Source organism: Oncorhynchus mykiss, chromosome 10 (assembly GCF_013265735.2).
Source record: "Oncorhynchus mykiss isolate Arlee chromosome 10, USDA_OmykA_1.1, whole genome shotgun sequence".
NCBI lineage: Eukaryota > Metazoa > Chordata > Actinopteri > Salmoniformes > Salmonidae > Oncorhynchus > Oncorhynchus mykiss.
Genome location: NC_048574.1, coordinates 3,889,590 through 3,903,358, shown reverse-complemented (window position 1 = coordinate 3,903,358; position 13,769 = coordinate 3,889,590). Strand labels below are relative to the sequence as shown.

General features: G+C 47.7%; 1 protein-coding gene across 2 annotated transcripts in view; it reads right to left on the bottom strand.

Annotated features, from left to right (window-relative positions):
- Window positions 1-460: 460 nt before the first annotated feature.
- LOC110492874 (serine/threonine-protein kinase TAO1) overlaps window positions 461-13,769 on the bottom strand; it is a 36,136-nt gene continuing 22,827 nt past the window's right edge. For both annotated transcript variants that reach the window (XM_036989503.1, XM_036989504.1), the window contains exons 13-21: window positions 13,526-13,660; window positions 12,890-13,126; window positions 9,824-9,952; window positions 6,390-6,473; window positions 4,897-5,016; window positions 4,375-4,614; window positions 3,546-3,758; window positions 1,227-1,409; window positions 461-1,099 (exon numbers count right to left, since the gene is read on the bottom strand). In XM_036989503.1, coding sequence (XP_036845398.1) covers window positions 644-1,099; window positions 1,227-1,409; window positions 3,546-3,758; window positions 4,375-4,614; window positions 4,897-5,016; window positions 6,390-6,473; window positions 9,824-9,952; window positions 12,890-13,126; window positions 13,526-13,660 — 1,797 coding nt within the window. In that variant the 3' untranslated portion in view covers window positions 461-643. The remainder of the gene's footprint in view (window positions 1,100-1,226; window positions 1,410-3,545; window positions 3,759-4,374; window positions 4,615-4,896; window positions 5,017-6,389; window positions 6,474-9,823; window positions 9,953-12,889; window positions 13,127-13,525; window positions 13,661-13,769) is intronic.

Sequence of the window (13,769 nt, the reverse complement as noted above, 5' to 3'; positions counted from 1 at the left end):
CCACTAGGCTACCTGCCCCCCCTACACTCTAACCACTAGGCTACCTGCCGCCCCTACACTCTAACCACTAGGCTACCTGCCGCCTCTACACTCTAACCACTAGACTACCTGCCACCCCTACACTCTAACCACTAGACTACCTACCGCCCCTACACTCTAACCACTAGGCTACCTGCCGCCCCTACACTCTAACCACTAGGCTACCTGCCGCCCCTACACTCTAACCACTAGACTACCTACCGCCCCTACACTCTAACCACTAGGCTACCTGCCGCCCCTACACTCTAACCACTAGGCTACCTGCCGCCCCTACACTCTAACCACTAGGCTACCTGCCGCCCCTACACTCTAACCACTAGGCTACCTGCCGCCCCTACACTCTAACCACTAGGCTACCTGCCGCCCCTACACTCTAACCACTAGGCTACCTGCCGCCCCAAATCACAAGTGTGTTTAGTTCAGTGTGTGTTAAGATGGTTGGTACACCAGCTGTGTGTGTTTCAAGGCTAACGACAAGTGTGTTCATCGTGTGTGTGTGTGTCTTCAGTGTGTGACTTCAGTGTGTGTGTGTGTCTCCAGTGTGTGTGTCTTCAGTCTGCGTGTGTGTCTTCAGTGTGTGTGACTTCAGTCTGTGTGTGTGTGTCTAGGTGTATGACAGGTGTGAGCCGTTGGAGATATGGGAGGTGATGCTGGCGCTCCTGCTCATGCCCTGTTCGCTCCGCCCACCTCCCGACGTCGACGCCCTCCTCATAACCTGGGGGCTGTTCCTGACCCCCCCCACTCCCACCCCACTCCCCCTCTGACTCCCCCCTCCAGAGGGCTGATGCAGGCTCCAGGGAGGGGGTCCCCCAGCCAGCACAGGGTGACCCCACGGCTGCTGGGTGCTGGACCCCCCCTGGTGATGGCTTTGTTGAGACGCTCCAGACCCCCCCGGGCTGCCGTGTGTGTCCGAGCCCTGCACGTTGGACAGCACCATGTTGCTGAAGCCTAGTCTCATGGACTCTGAGTCGAAGGCCTCCATCTCCCTGGCCTGGCGCTCCAACAGAGACCTGATACGCTCCACACGCTCGTTCTGCAGAGACAGCATCTCCTCCTCAATCTGGAGGGAGACACACACCGAGAGAGATGGGGGGGGGGGGGGGGGGGGGGGGGGACGACAGTCAGATACACACACGAACACACACACACTGCGATGCCAACACCCCGCCTCCCCCCCCATTCCCTACCTTGTGTTCCAGTAGAGCCCTGCGGAGCGACACCCTCTGCTCCAGATCCTTCCTCTCTCTGTCGTGCTGGGCGTCTGTCTGCATCTTGATCTTACTCTGGTAGGCGTTCAGCAGCTCCAACTCCTGATGCAGCTGCTGCCTCAGCACCTGACACTCACCCTCTTGGGCTTCGTCCAAACGCAGCTGCAGAGAGAGGGAGGGGTGGGGAGGGAGGGAGGCAGGGGTGGGGAGGGAGGGAGGGCGGGATGGGGAGGGAGGGAGGCAGGGGTTGGGTGGGAGGGGTGGGGAGGGAAGCAGGGGTGGGGAGGGAAGCAGGGGTGGGGAGGGAGGGAGGGAGAGAGGGGTGGGGAAGGAGGGGGGGAGAGAGGGGTGGGGAGGGAGGCAGGGGTGGGGAGGGAGGGAGGGCGGGTGGGGAGGGAGGGAGGGCGGGAGGGGTGGGGAGGGAGGGAGGGGTTGGGAGGGAGGGCAGGGCAGGGGTGGGGAGGGAGGGGTGGGGAGGGAGGGAGGGAGAGAGGGGTGGGGAAGGAGGGAGGGAGGCAGGGAGAGAGGGGTGGGGAGGGAGGGGGGGGGGAGAGGGGTGGGGACGGAGGGGGGAGGGGGGGGGGGGGGGTTTGAGCCTGTTTTGCCAGTGTGTGGTATCAGATTGTGTAGACTAGAGTGTGTGTGTGTGGTATCAGATTGTGTAGACTAGAGTGTGTGTGTGGTATCAGTTTGTGTCGACTAGTGTGTGTGTGTGTGTGTGTGTGGTAGCATGTCGTGTAGACTAGAGTGTATGTGTGTGTGGTATCAGATTGTGTAGACTAGCGTGTGTGTGTGTGTGTGGTATCAGATTGTGTAGACTAGAGCATGTGTGTGTGTGTGTGTGTGTGGTATCAGATTGTGTAGACTAGAGCGTGTGTATGTGGTATCAGATTGTATAGACTACTATGTTTGTGTGTGTGTTGTAGCATGTTGTGTAGACTAGAGCGTGTGTGTGTGTGGTATCAGATTGTGTAGACTAGAGCGTGTGTGTGTGGTATCAGATTGTATAGACTACTATGTTTGTGTGTGTGTTGTAGCATGTTGTGTAGACTAGAGCGTGTGTGTGTGTGGTATCAGATTGTGTAGACTAGAGTGTGTGTGTGTGGTATCAGATTGTGTATACTAGTGTGTGTGTGTGGTATCAGTTTGTGTCGACTAGTGTGTGTGTGTGTGTGTGTGTGTGGTAGCATGTCGTGTAGACTAGAGTGTATGTGTGTGTGGTATCAGATTGTGTAGACTAGAGTGTGTGTGTGTGGTATCAGATTGTGTATACTAGTGTGTGTGTGTGGTATCAGATTGTGTAGACTAGCGTGTGTGTGTGTGTGTGTGGTATCAGATTGTGTAGACTAGAGCATGTGTGTGTGTGTGTGTGTGTGTGGTAGCATATTGTGTAGAGTAGAGTGTGTGTGTGTGTGGTATCAGATTGTATAGACTACTATGTTTGTGTGTGTGTTGTAGCATGTTGTGTAGACTAGAGCGTGTGTGTGTGTGGTATCAGATTGTGTAGACTAGAGTGTGTGTGTGTGGTATCAGATTGTGTATACTAGTGTGTGTGTGTGGTATCAGTTTGTGTCGACTAGTGTGTGTGTGTGTGTGTGTGTGTGTGGTAGCATGTCGTGTAGACTAGAGTGTATGTGTGTGTGGTATCAGATTGTGTAGACTAGCGTGTGTGTGTGTGTGTGTGGTATCAGATTGTGTACACTAGAGCATGTGTGTGTGTGTGTGTGTGTGGTAGCATATTGTGTAGAGTAGAGTGTGTGTGTGTGTGGTATCAGATTGTGTAGACTACTATGTTTGTGTGTGTGTTGTAGCATGTTGTGTAGACTAGAGCGTGTGTGTGTGTGCTATCAGATTGTGTAGACTACGGCGTGTGTATGTGGTATCAGATTGTATAGACTACTATGTTTGTGTGTGTGTTGTAGCATGTTGTGTAGACTAGAGCGTGTGTGTGTGTGCTATCAGATTGTGTAGACTAGAGCGTGTGTGTGTGGTATCAGATTGTATAGACTACTATGTTTGTGTGTGTGTTGTAGCATGTTGTGTAGACTAGAGCGTGTGTGTGTGTGCTATCAGATTGTGTAGACTAGAGCGTGTGTGTGTGGTATCAGATTGTATAGACTACTATGTTTGTGTGTGTGTTGTAGCATGTTGTGTAGACTAGAGCGTGTGTGTGTGTGCTATCAGATTGTGTAGACTAGAGCGTGTGTGTGTGTGTGCTATCAGATTGTGTAGACTAGAGCGTGTGTGTGTGTGTGCTATCAGATTGTGTAGACTAGAGCGTGTGTGTGTGATACTCACAGCCTGTGTGGACAACATGTGGTTGTTAGAGTGGTCGTACTGCTCGGCCAGAATGGCCAGTTTCCTGGTCTGCTCCTCCTTCAGCCTCTTGAGCACCGCCTTGTGGTCGGCCTTGGGAGTGCTCTCCAACAGGTGGTTCCTCAGGGCCTTGAACTGCCGTGTCTGGATCTGACACGCCTCCTGGAACTGCTTCTTAATCTGCATCTCTTTGGACTGGGGGGGGGGGGGGGGGGTAAAGTACAGTACAGTAGGTGGGTGTTGAAAATGGTACAACAAAAATGGATCATGGAACGTTGCTTTGAATGGGATTCCCTCATTCTCTCTCCCTCTCTCTCTCTCTGTCTCTCTGTCGCTCTCTCTGTCTCTCTCTCTGTCTCTCTCTCTCCACTCTCTCTCTCTCTCTCTCTCTCTCTCTCTCTGTCTCTCTGTCTCTCTCTCTACTCTCTCTCTCCACTCTCTCTCTCTCTCTCTCTCTCTGTGTCTCTCTGTCTCTCTCTCTCTCTCTCTCTACTCTCTCTGTCTCTCCACTCTCTCTGTCTCTCTGTCTCTCTCTCTACTCTCTCTCTCCACTCTCTCTCTCTCTGTGTCTCTGTGTCTCTCTGTCTCTCTCTCTCTCTCTACTCTCTCTGTCTCTCTCTCTGTCTCTCTCTCTGACTCTCTCTCTCCACTCTCTCTGTCTCTCTCTCCACTCTCTCTCTCCACTCTCTCTCTCCACTCTCTCTCTCTCTCTCTCTCTCTCTCTTTCTTACCTTTTCACCATCTCTCTCTCTTACCTTTTCACCATCTCTCTCTCTTACCTTTTCACCATCTCTCTCTCTCTCATATTTACCTTTAAACTCTTGGGTTGCTGTCGAACCTCCATGACGTGTTTGCGTCTCAGTTCTCTCTCCCTCCTCTTGTTGTACTCCAGCTGATTGGTCAGTTCCGTCTGGTGCTGCGTCCTGATAAGCTCCGCCCTCATCTTCTGGATGGTTCCCAGATGTCTGAACTCCAGCTCCTGCATCGACTCGTGATGTCTGAGCAGCATGGCATGCTCCAAGTCCTTCTGGGTCTGACGCTTATTCAACTCCTGACACACACACAGAGAGAGAGAGAGAGAGAGAGAGAGACAGAGAGAGAGAGAGAGAGAGAGAGAGAGAGAGAGAGAGAGGAGAGAGGTGGAGAGAGAGAGAGTGGAGAGGAGGGAGAGAGAGAGAAAGAGAGAGTGGAGAGGAGGGAGGGAGGGAGGGAGGGAGGGAGGGAGGGAGGGAGGGAGGGAGGGAGGGAGGGAGGGAAGAGAACTCCATGTGTTGAGCGATAACCTTTCACGGCGTTTGTAGTGAATATGGTGTGTTGTGTGTGTGTTGTGTACCTCTCGTGTCAGATCCTGCTCCACGTTGTGCCTGGCGATGAGTATCCTGCGTTTGAAACGTCGACACTCCAGCTCCAGGTACTGCCTCTGTCTCCTCAACAGGTTGGCTTCCTCCTCAGCCTGACAAATCACACATCAAACCAAAACCCTCATTTCATGTGTGTCTCAGTTGGTAGCATGGCGCTTGCCTTGCCAAAGGTTGTGGGTTTGATTTGACCTCTGTCATTGCCAAACAAAAGGTATATAACAAAGTATTGAGATAAACTTTTGTTATTGACCAAATACTTATTTTCCACCATCATTTGCAAATAAATTCATTAAAAATCCTACAATGTGATTTTCTGGATTTTTTTTCTCATTTTGTCTGTCATATTTGAAGTGTACCTATGATGAAAATTACAGGCCTCTCTCATCTTTTTAAGTGGGAGAACTTGCACAATTGGTGGCTGACTAAATACTTTTTTTGCCCCACTGTAATTCACGTTGATGTTAATTGATAATTCACGTTGATGTTAATTGATTATTCACGTTGATATTAATTGATTATTCACGTTGATGTTAATTGATAATTCACGTTGATATTAATTGATTATTCACGTTGATGTTAATTGATAATTCACGTTGATATTAATTGATTATTCACGTTGATATTAATTGATTATTCACGTTGATATTAATTGATTATTCACGTTGATGTTAATTGATAATTCACGTTGATGTTAATTGATTATTCACGTTGATGTTAATTGATAATTCACGTTGATATTAATTGATTATTCACGTTGATATTAATTGATTATTCACGTTGATGTTAATTGATAATTCACGTTGATATTAATTGATTATTCACGTTGATGTTAATTGATAATTCACGTTGATATTAATTGATTATTCACGTTGATATTAATTGATTATTCACGTTGATATTAATTGATTATTCACGTTGATGTTAATTGATAATTCACGTTGATATTAATTGATAATTCACGTTGATGTTAATTGATTATTCACGTTGATATTAATTGATTATTCACGTTGATGTTAATTGATAATTCACGTTGATGTTAATTGATTATTCACGTTGATATTAATTGATTATTCACGTTGATATTAATTGATTATTCACGTTGATATTAATTGATAATTCACGTTGATGTTAATTGATAATTCACGTTGATGTTAATTGATTATTCACGTTGATGTTAATTGATAATTCACGTTGATATTAATTGATTATTCACGTTGATATTAATTGATAATTCACGTTGATGTTAATTGATTATTCACGTTGATATTAATTGATAATTCACGTTGATGTTAATTGATTATTCACGTTGATATTAATTGATAATTCACGTTGATGTTAATTGATTATTCACGTTGATATTAATTGATTATTCACGTTGATATTAATTGATAATTCACGTTGATGTTAATTGATAATTCACGTTGATGTTAATTGATAATTCACGTTGATTTAACGTGTAATGTACCTGGAAGTGCTGGAAGTTCTCCTTCTGCTTGGACAGCCACTCCTGCTTCTCCTTCTTAGGCGTCGACTGGTTCTCACTCAACTCCTACAGGACAGAGAGGAGAGAGAGAGTGTGTGTGTGTGTGTGTGTGCGTGCGTATATGTGTGTGTGTGCACCTCTCGTACCAGGTGCTGTTCCACGTTGTGTGTGTAAATAAGTGTGTGTTCAAACCAGGGACCCTCTGAACATACCTGAAAGCAGTGGTAAAGGAATAGTTTAATGTCTAGGGACAGGGCATGTCTAGGGACAGGGCATGTCTAGGGGAAGGGCATGTCTAGGGACAGGGCATGTCTAGGGACAGGGCATGTCTAGGGACAGGGCATGTCTAGGGGCAGGGCATGTCTAGGGGCAGGGCATGTCTAGGGGCAGGGCATGTCTAGGGACAGGGCATGTCTAGGGACAGGGCATGTCTAGGGGCAGGGCATGTCTAGGGGCAGGGCATGTCTAGGGACAGGGCATGTCTAGGGACAGGGCATGTCTAGGGACAGGGCATGTCTAGGGACAGGGCATGTCTAGGGGCAGGGCATGTCTAGGGATAGGGCATGTCTAGGGACAGGGCATGTCTAGGGACAGTGCATGTCTAGGGACAGGGCACGTCTAGGGACAGGGCACGTCTAGGGACAGGGCACGTCTAGGGACAGGGCACGTCTAGGGGCAGGGCACGTCTAGGGGCAGGGCACGTCTAGGGGCAGGGCACGTCTAGGGACAGGGCACGTCTAGGGACAGGGCACGTCTAGGGACAGGGCATGTCTAGGGACAGGGCATGTCTAGGGACAGGTCATGTCTAGGGACAGGGCATGTCTAGGGACAGGGCATGTCTAGGGGCAGGGCATGTCTAGGGACAGTGCATGTCTAGGGACAGGGCATGTCTAGGGGCAGGGCATGTCTAGGGGCAGGGCATGTCTAGGGGCAGGGCATGTCTAGGGGCAGGGCATGTCTAGGGACAGGGCATGTCTAGGGGCAGGGCATGTCTAGGGGCAGTGCATGTCTAGGGACAGTGCATGTCTAGGGACAGTGCATGTCTAGGGACAGGGCATGTCTAGGGACAGGGCATGTCTAGGGACAGGGCGTGTCTAGGGGCAGTGCATGTCTATGGACAGGGCATGTCTAGGGGCAGGGCATGTCTAGGGGCAGGATTGCTGTCATACCTTGTCCTTAAGACTGCTTACAGGGTAGTAAAACCAATGTAATTTTGGTCAACTATCCCTTTTAGGCTGAATTGAACTATAAACTACTCAAAATCAATCAGGCGTGAGGTCAGACTGCTCCTCAGGTACGACGGAGTCTAGATGGTAACTAGTAGCAATAAGTTGCCATCTACCAAACCATTCTGTTCTGCAACATGCTAGCTAGCATATGGTACGACGGAGTCTAGATGGAAACTAGTAGCAATAAGTTGCCATCTACCAAACCATTCTGTTCTGCAACATGCTAGCTAGCATATGGTACGACGGAGTCTAGATGGTATCTAGTAGCAATAAGTTGCCATCTACCAAACCATTCTGTTTTGCAACATGCTAGCTAGCATATGGTACGACAGAGTCTAGATGGTAACTAGTAGCAATAAGTTGCCATCTACCAAACCATTCTGTTTTGCAACATGCTAGCTAGCATATGGTACGACGGAGTCTAGATGGTAACTAGTAGCAATAAGTTGCCATCTACCAAACCATTCTGTTCTGCAACATGCTAGCTAGCATATGGTACGACGGAGTCTAGATGGTAACTAGTAGCAATAAGTTGCCATCTACCAAACCATTCTGTTCTGCAACATGCTAGCTAGCATATGGTACAAAACAAATGCCGCATTGGCTACTAAAAACATTGTAAGACACGGTAGGAAAAAAAAAGAGGTTAAACATAATTTCTACTCAGAGACTATCAAGTGCCAGCCTTGAATACCAGCGCTCCCATTCAATCGCAAAGTTCCTGAAGATTCTCTGACTTCCAATGGTCGAGGTCATTCGGACGGGATTTGGAAGGATGGTCACAATATAAAAATGGACCATTACCTTTCGCTCTGGAAGCAGTGGCCCTTGCAGAGCAGAGAAAGGGGAATAACTACTTCTAGGTCTACAGCGAGTGATGCTACTAGTTTAGCGCGCTACCTAGCTAGCCGTTCCATATCACTAACCGCTACCTAGCTAGCCGTTCCATATCACTAACCGCTACCTAGCTAGCCGTTCCATATCACTAACCGCTACCTAGCCAACCGTTCCATATCACTAACGGCTACGTAGCCAGTCGTTCCATATCACTAACGGCTACGTAGCCAGTCGTTCCATATCGCTAACGGCTACCTAGCCAACCGTTCCATATCGCTAACCGCTACCTAGCCAACCGTTCCATATCGCTAACCGCTACCTAGCCAACCGTTCCATATCGCTAACCGCTACCTAGCCAGTCATTCCTATCGCTAACGGCTACCTAGCTAACCGTTCCATATCGCTGACGGCTACCTAGCCGCTAACGGGTACCTCCTCGTCTCCGCAGCAACAGGGCAGAGCCCAACTGAGTGATCCGGGTCAACGTCATCAATGTAACAGTTTTGCTTCCATCCCTGTTCCTGTCCCTCTCACAGATGTCTCAAGTGTTGAGGGAGTGTGCAATTGGCACTCTGACTGCAGGAATGTCCACCGGAGCGGTTGCCAGAGAATGTAATGTTCATTTCTCTACCATTAGCCGTCTCCGTCGTTTTAGGTAATTTGGGAATACGTCCAACTGGCCTCACAACCGCAGACCAAGTGAATGGCGTCGTGTGGGCGAGCAGTTTGCTGAGTTCAACATGGTGGCGGTGGGGTTAGGGTATGGGCAGGCATGAGGCTACAGACAACGAACACAATTACATTTTATCGATGGCAATTTGAGATACTGTGACGAGATCCTGAGGCCCATGTTGCGTTTATATTTTTGGTCAGTATATATAAGTGTACCTCTTTGAGCTGCTCTGTGTGTGTGTGTATGTGTGTATGTATATATCAGAGTGTGTGCATACCTCTTTGAGCTGCTCTGTGTGTGTGTGTGTGTGTGTGTATATAAGAGTGTGTGTATATATAAGAGTGTATGTGTGTGTGTGTGTGTGTGTGTGTGTGTGTGTGTGTGTGTGTGTGTGTGTGTGTGCATACCTCTTTGAGCTGCTCTGTGTGTGTGTGTGTGTATATATCAGAGTGTGTGCATACCTCTTTGAGCTGCTCTCTGTGTGTGTGTGTGTGTGTGTGTGTGTGTGTGTGTGTGTGTGTGTGTGTGTGTGTGTGTGTGTGTGTGTGTGTATATATCAGAGTGTGTGCATACCTCTTTGAGCTGCTCTGTGTGTGTATGTATATATCAGAGTGTGTGCATACCTCTTTGAGCTGCTCTGTGTGTGTGTGTGTGTATATATCAGAGTGTGTGCGTACCTCTTTGAGCCTCTCCTTGCGTAGTTTGTACTCTCGTTTCTGAGACTCCAGGAAGCTGCTGAGTTCTTTCTTCTGCTGGACCTGAATGTGCTGCTGGAACTTCTTCTCATCGTTGTTAAAGGTCTTCGCCTGCTTGCGCACACACACACAGATGCACACGCACACACCACGCACCCGCACACACGAAAGAGAAAAAAACGCATGAGCTGGAGTTGCAGTGTATTTCGTTCTCACTGTCTGTGTGGAGTGTATAACAGAGGTGACTCGTTCTCTGTCCTCTGTGTGGAGAGTGCATAACAGAGGTGACTCGTTCTCTGTCCTCTGTGTGGAGAGTGCATAACAGAGGTGACTCATTCTGTCCTCTGTGTGGAGAGTGCATAACAGAGGTGACTCGTTCTCTGTCCTCTGTGTGGAGAGTGCATAACAGAGGTGACTCATTCTGTCCTCTGTGTGGAGAGTGCATAACAGAGGTGACTCGTTCTCTGTCCTCTGTGTGGAGAGTGCATAACAGAGGTGACTCGTTCTCTGTCCTCTGTGTGGAGAGTGCATAACAGAGGTGACTCATTCTCTGTCCTCTGTGTGGAGAGTGCATAAAAGAGGTGACTCGTTCTGTCCTCTGTGTGGAGAGTGTATAACAGAGGTGACTCGTTCTCTGTCCTCTGTGTGGAGAGTGTATAACAGAGGTGACTCGTTCTCTGTCCTCTGTGTGGAGAGTGTATAACAGAGGTGACTCGTTCTCTGTCCTCTGTGTGGAGAGTGCATAACAGAGGTGACTCATTCTGTCCTCTGTGTGGAGAGTGCATAACAGAGGTGACTCGTTCTCTGTCCTCTGTGTGGAGAGTGCATAACAGAGGTGACTCGTTCTCTGTCCTCTGTGTGGAGAGTGCATAACAGAGGTGACTCATTCTCTGTCCTCTGTGTGGAGAGTGCATAAAAGAGGTGACTCGTTCTGTCCTCTGTGTGGAGTGTATAACAGAGGTGACTCGTTCTCTGTCCTCTGTGTGGAGAGTGCATAACAGAGGTGACTCGTTCTCTGTCCTCTGTGTGGAGAGTGCATAACAGAGGTGACTCGTTCTCTGTCCTCTGTGTGGAGAGTGCATAACAGAGGTGACTCGTTCTCTGTCCTCTGTGTGGAGAGTGCATAACAGAGGTGACTCGTTCTCTGTCCTCTGTGAGGAGAGTGTATAACAGAGGTGACTCCAGGGCCACATAAGGATTTAGAAATTCAATCCATCAGCATCTCACTGTCACTACAGACCCTGGTTCAGCGGTCTAAGACACTGCATCTCAGTGTCACTACAGACCCTGGTTCAGCGGTCTAAGACACTGCATCTCACTGTCACTACAGACCCTGGTTCAGCGGTCTAAGACACTGCATCTCACTGTCACTACAGACCCTGGTTCAGTGGTCTAAGACACTGCATCTCACTGTCACTACAGACCCTGGTTCAGTGGTCTAAGACACTGCATCTCACTGTCACTACAGACCCTGGTTCAGCGGTCTAGGACACTGCATCTCACTGACACTACAGACCCTGGTTCAGCGGTCTAAGACACTGCATCTCACTGTCACTACAGACCCTGGTTCGGCGGTCTAAGACACTGCATCTCACTGTCACTACAGACCCTGGTTCAGCGGTCTAAGGCACTGCATCTCAGTGTCACTACAGACCCTGGTTCAGTGGTCTAAGACACTGCATCTCACTGTCACTACAGACCCTGGTTCAGCGGTCTAAGGCACTGCATCTCAGTGTCACTACAGACCCTGGTTCAGTGGTCTAAGACACTGCATCTCACTGTCACTACAGACCCTGGTTCAGCGTTCTAAGGCACTGCATCTCAGTGTCACTACAGACCCTGGTTCGATTCCAGGCTGTATCACAGCGGTCTAAGACACTGCATCTCACTGTCACTACAGACCCTTGTTCAGCGGTCTAAGACACTGCATCTCACTGTCACTACAGACCCTGGTTTAGCGGTTTATGGCACCGCATCTCAGTGTCACTACAGACCCCGGTTTGATTCCAGGCTGTATCACAGCGGTCTAAGGCACTGCATCTCAGTGTCACTACAGACCCCGGTTTGATTCCAGGCTGTATCACAGCGGTCTAAGGCACTGCATCTCAGTGTCACTACAGACCCCGGTTTGATTCCAGGCTGTATCACAGCGGTCTAAGGCACTGCATCTCACTGTTTCGAGGACAAAATTACATGTATTGAAGTATTTATCATGTACATGTATTGAAGTATTTATCATGTACATGTAGTGAAGTATTTATCATGTACATGAATTGAAGTATTTATCATGTACATGTATTGAAGTATTTATCATGTACATGTATTGAAGTATTTATCATGTACATGAATTGAAGTATTTATCATGTACATGAATTGAAGTATTTATCATGTACATGAATTGAAGTATTTATCATGTACATGAATTGAAGTATTTATCATGTACATGTATTGAAGTATTTATCATGTACATGTATTGAAGTATTTATCATGTACATGAATTGAAGTATTTATCATGTACATGAATTGAAGTATTTATCATGTACATGTATTGAAGTATTTATCATGTACATGTATTGAAGTATTTATCATGTACATGTATTGAAGTATTTATCATGTACATGAATTGAAGTATTTATCATGTACATGTAGTGAAGTATTTATCATGTACATGTAGTGAAGTATTTATCTGTTTGCAGTGGGGAAGATAACATAAGTACTCTCTAAAGAAAACTACATATTTTTATGTTCAATTCACAAAATATAATTTGAAACATTAAGGAGTCATAAAACGTACTTGTCAAAACCTAACGTAGACATTATTAAATGCATTTCAATAGCTCCCAAAATATATATATATTTTGTTTTACAATAGTGTACAAAAATGGCTGTGCTACGGCTTTAAAACAGCATCCCGTCAGTCATCTAGGGTTTATATACATGAATTATATACATCATTGGTGTGTACCTCTGTCTCTGTGTGTGTGTGTGTCTCTGTGTGTGTGTGTGTCTCTGTGTGTGTGTGTGTGTGTGTGTCTCTTATCTCCGTACATCTTTCTCCATAGCGGCCTGATGTCTCTTGACCAGTTTCTCCATCTCCTGGGCGAAGATGTTCCTCTGGCTCTCCAGCTCTTTGTCCAGACGGAGCCGATGCTCGTCCATCTCAGCCTTCAGCTTGTTCTCCAGACCCATCAGATGCTTCTGGTGCTGCCGCCTCATCCTCTTATAGCCAGACATCTGCTCCCTCAGCTCACTGTCCTGCTCGTGCTCCTGCATCTCACGAGTCACCTGGGGAGGGGGGAGAGTGAGCGAAAGAGAGAGAGAAGGTTATGTTAAACTTACTGTTGTTGTGTCAAAGGTGTCAAGTGGTTTTTCTAATTTAGAGAAGGAGTTTCCAAATGGAGAGATAAAAAAACAGAAAGAGAGAGAGACGACTCACTAACGAGGAAGAGTGTGTGTGTGTTCTCACCAGTGAGGCAGAGTGTGTGTGTGATCTCACCAGTGAGGCAGAGTGTGTGTGTGTGTGTGTGTTCTCACCAGTGAGGCAGAGTGTGTGTGTGTTCTCACCAGTGAGGCAGAGTGTGTGTGTGTTCTCACCAGTGAGGCAGAGTGTGTGTGTGTTCTCACCAGTGAGGCAGAGTGTGTGTGTGGTCTCACCAGTGAGGCAGAGTGTGTGTGTGGTCTCACCAGTGAGGCAGTGCGTATGGTAGCAAAGTGTTCTCTGTTGCGTTCTCTGTAGTGTTTCCTGGGGGGTTGGGCATCAGGAGGCTCAGTGGGACGGTCCCGCACCTCTGGGTCTTCATGGTAACCCTCCTCTTCCTCCTGGCCAAGAAAATAATCATCAACATCTTCACATATCATACAATACAATTTTAAAGTGACAAGTAGACATTGGTCTGAAGCCGAAAAATAAGGGAACTTCACGTCTACT